This window comes from Octopus bimaculoides, chromosome 2 (assembly GCF_001194135.2).
Source record: "Octopus bimaculoides isolate UCB-OBI-ISO-001 chromosome 2, ASM119413v2, whole genome shotgun sequence".
In the NCBI taxonomy this organism is placed as follows: Eukaryota; Metazoa; Mollusca; class Cephalopoda; order Octopoda; family Octopodidae; genus Octopus; species Octopus bimaculoides.
The window spans coordinates 7,955,475-7,959,850 of record NC_068982.1 but is presented as its reverse complement, the minus strand read 5'-3'; the positions used below and the strand labels follow the sequence as shown (position 1 = coordinate 7,959,850).

Sequence of the window (4,376 nt, the reverse complement as noted above, 5' to 3'; positions counted from 1 at the left end):
TATATATATATATATATATATACATATATATATATATATATATATATACATGTACAGACTTGTACATAATGCATACACACATATATATATACACACACACATATATATACACTTACATACACTTATACAAACATACACGTACATAACATCTACACATACTCATATGTATATACGCACACCCGTATATACGTGTATGTGTATGTATTATCACTCCTATATATTATCATCTATGTATACGTGTGTGTGTGTGTGTGTGTGTGTGTGTGTGTGTGTGTGTGTGTGTGTGTGTTCAGAGACAATGAAAACCAAACACCTGTAGCAACAATGAAGATTTTAGTTGCATTCTGTTAAAAGCAAAATATTAGTTATTCTACTAGATTGTTAAGTGAAGAATTATTTGAACACAAGAGTTCTAGTTAAATTTTTTATTTGTGATAGAAAAATGTTGTATATCTTGTACTTGTAGGTTGTGCTTATTCTGACTGGTCAACATGGAGCGTATGTACTAAAGTTTGTGATAATGGGCAGACAACAAGATCCCGTTCAATGTCTAAAGGAAAAGGAACTAAAGCCTGTGATCTTGAAGTACAGCAGTCTAAAGATTGTAACTTTAATTCTTGTGAACGTATGTTTTTTTCTTTTTTTCTATAGTCACATATTTTATCAAATCATTTCACTTAATCAATACTGTGTCAGCAATGCACATGCAAAGGTTCTAAATAGAGTGTGGCTTGCATGATAGCACAATGTCTCTCACTTGCAATACAAAGAAGCCAAGAGACAAGCAAAGTGCAGCATATCCAGCTCAGTAGAGCATCAGGTTTCATATATATGAGTTAGGTTCTTCTATAAGGACTCCTTGACAAAGACCAGGGGCCCTCATTCCCAGTAGGCTTACTTTATCCTCAGACACCAACCTGAATATTTTTACATCCAGGTGCATATCTTCCCAGAATACATACACATAATTGAATGGCCATTGATTCTCTTGAGTTCCTCTGCCCTTTGAAAGGTTCTGCTTTTCATACCACAGGCTGTCCAATAAATCACCTTCCTCACCAAGCACGCCTACTGGGGCTACTGGTTTAGTCACTCCCAGGGACTGCAGGTCACATGTAACCCAGTACAACCTGTTGCATGATCAGGACATACATATGCAGATGTGTGCAAATGTTTTCATGTTTCCTTGTTTCATGATATCACAAGTGGTTGTAAATGAATGGTACCATCACACAAGTCATGTTCATATTCAATCTTGTATGAGATTATATCCACTTATTGTACTGTTCATGTTTGAGGGAACTAGGGGACATTACCTTATATTGAAATAAGTGAGGGCTAACAACAAGGAATTTGACCATATTAAAGCTGCTTTAATGAATTTCATCTGAGTCATGCAAGCAAGGAAATTGAGGATGAGGAGAAGAAAGAAGGGAAGGAAGTTCAAGAAATACAATTATTTCTGTCATGCCATTTCTAAATAGCATATAGAGATAAATGGGGGATGTCATTCAGACCAAATCCTAATATATTGAGTTAGCAACTAAGTTCCCACTGTTTTTCTAAATTTAAATTTTTTAAAAGGTTTAATAAAAAATAACAACTAATTAATCTATTAATGTATTCACCCTTGTTTTTTACAACTTCTTCCCAGCATTCAACAAGATTTTCAATACCTCGTTGGTGAAATCACCCTATTTCGACTCGAAAAATTGATCCAACCAAGCTCTCAATTCTGCATCAGTATTGAACGAAATTCTGCACATAGCATTTGAAAGAGATCGAAAGAGGTGGAAATTCATTGGTGCAAAATCAGAGAGTATGGCGAGTGTGGCAGCACTTCCCTGCCATGCGTTTGAATGGCTTCCTTGGTCATATTGGCGATATGAGGGTGGGCGTTGTCGTGCAGCAGAAGAACTCCATGCTGCCAATTAGGTCTTTTCTTTTGAATAGCCATGTTGAGTCATTCCATCTGTTGGACATAGAGTTCCATGTTGACCGTTTGGTTCCGTTCAAGCAATTTGTAATAGATAATCCCTTCCCAGTCCCACCATACGCACAACATCGCTTTATGTGGATGAAGATCTTGTTTCATGCATGGTATTGCTTGTTTACCGGGTCTAAGCCATTTCTTACATTACTTCATATTAATGTACAGGCACCATTTTTCATCGCTAGTAATGATTCAGTAAAGAAATCATTGCTTGTGTCCATGAGTTGAGCCGTGACGAGCAAGCAAACCAGCAGAGATTGTAGCTTGTTGATTTTTGTTCTTGTCACTTAAAGCATTCAGAACCCATGCTCCATACTTCTGAACCTTTCCCATCGAGTGAAGATGCTTCTCTAAAGTAGTGTGGGAGCATTCCATTTTCTCTGCCAGTTTCCTTGTCGTTTGACGAGAATTATTGTGCAAAAGTTGGTTTAATCACTCTTCATCGAACTCAACTGGACAGCCGGAACGCGGTGCGTCTTTGGGGTCAAAATTTCCACTTTTGAACTTGGCATACCAATCACGAGCGGTTCTTTCAGCCATGGCACCCTCTCCATACACAACACAAATGTCGCAAGCATCTTTTGCGGCCTTAGAACCTTGATTCAAAGCAAAAAGAAGGTGTCAAAAATGCTCATTTTTCTTAACTTGAATTTCCATTTTAATGATCAGAAAAGAAACAAAAATTAACTAAAATTAACTAGAAAAAAAAGAAACAAAATAGATTCCAAAATGATTCAAAAATAGAACTCTCGAAAAAAATAGATTCCAAAATTTAAAAACGCGATAAATTCCAAAATTTTAAAAAATGGCAGGAACTTAGTTGCCAACCCAATAGATACCATATTTTACATGATGTTTTGATCTCAAGAAATAACCAAACAGATCAAACATATTTTGTTGAAGTAAGGAGTTCTGATCCCTGCTTTAGTTTCTATCATAAAAATTTGTCTTACTGAACTGATCCATATTACTGTCAGTTGTAATAGCCTTGAAATATACTGCTGCTGATGATGATGACAATGATGAAGGGGGAGAAGGAGGAAATATTTGTTGGCTCACACCATAAAAGACTCATGGTTGTTTTTTCCTTGTTAAGAAACTAAAGAAAATATGTTCTTAAGTTTATTTCATCTTTCATTTTAACTTTGTTTTATATGATGATGACAACAATGATTTCTCATACAAAAGTATAGAATAGAGTGTTTGCTTTTATAAAATTGTCTAGGCTAAATGTATGCTTATAAGTTACAGAAACATAGTAAACAGACCTATTTCTTCTTATTGTGTATTTGTTATAATTTTTATACAAACTCAAATTTTAGGTGAATTTTCTTGGAATAATTGGGAAAATTGGAGTAGTTGCACTTCAACTTGTGGTAAAGGAACTCAAACAAGATTAAGAATTTGTACTAATGGAGATACAGAAAGTAGTACATGTGGCGGAAAAGGTATTGAAATGCAGCCCTGTATTGAAAAGAACTGTTTAATAGAAGGTAAAAATTATAACGATTCTACTGATATTCTAAGCTGATAGTTATGCTTCCAAATAAATTGAACAAAATGCAAAACATTTATATTTTACACTGATTCCAGTAAATGAAACATGTTTTGTTGTGTAACCTCAGGTCACTTCTGGTTTGTTGGTAGTCAATCAAATGACTAGGTGTGATCGACAAACCTATTATTCTAAATATATCATGTCTTTGGCTAGCTGAGGAACATAAGTCAAATAACTGATCAATTGATAATGCTTTCTTATATTCTAATGCTTAAGATGACATATGAAATGGTTATATATATTTAAAAAATCATGATATGAATACTGTTTTATATAAGGGCTATTAGACAAAAGATATAGGCTTGGAAGAATGGTGGTAGCAGGTTTATTTAGCCAGAGGGGAAGCAGATAAGAAAAAAATTGCCAATGTTCTGTGCCACGAGGACCAAAGACTTGAGGTATTTCGTGTTGAAAGACAGTGTGTGAGAGAGAATCGTGATGTTGTGGGAGAGAAATGTGTTCGCATGGATGATGGTATGCTTGCACTGAACGAGGCTGCAAAGAAAGAGGTTTGGAGACGCCACTACGAAAGATTGCTCAATAAAGAGAATGAATGGGAGAAAGAGAGTCTGCTGAATGTTGACCCAACAGAGGGACCAGCTATCCGAGTTGACAGTACCATGGTAGATAAAGCAATTAAGAGTATGAATACAGGGAAGGCCCCCGGCCCATCAGGAATCACTGCAGAGATACTAAAAATATTTGGCAGTGTCGGTTATAGCCTAGTCACCCGTATTGTTAACCAGGTGATACATGAAGGAGTTATACTCAATGACTGGTGTAGCAGCACCATTGTCAACTGCTACAAAGGTAAAGGTGACGCTT

The 4,376-nt window shown here is 35.9% G+C and overlaps 1 protein-coding gene across 1 annotated transcript in view; it reads left to right on the top strand.

Annotated features, from left to right (window-relative positions):
* The window catches only part of LOC106881016 (SCO-spondin), a gene marked incomplete at its 5' end in the record, with an annotated part of 70,750 nt that overhangs the window by 12,926 nt on the left and 53,448 nt on the right, over positions 1-4,376 (top strand). The window contains 2 exons of the mRNA XM_052965950.1: positions 467-625; positions 3,316-3,486. Of these exons, the coding sequence (XP_052821910.1) occupies positions 467-625; positions 3,316-3,486 (330 nt within the window). The remainder of the gene's footprint in view (positions 1-466; positions 626-3,315; positions 3,487-4,376) is intronic.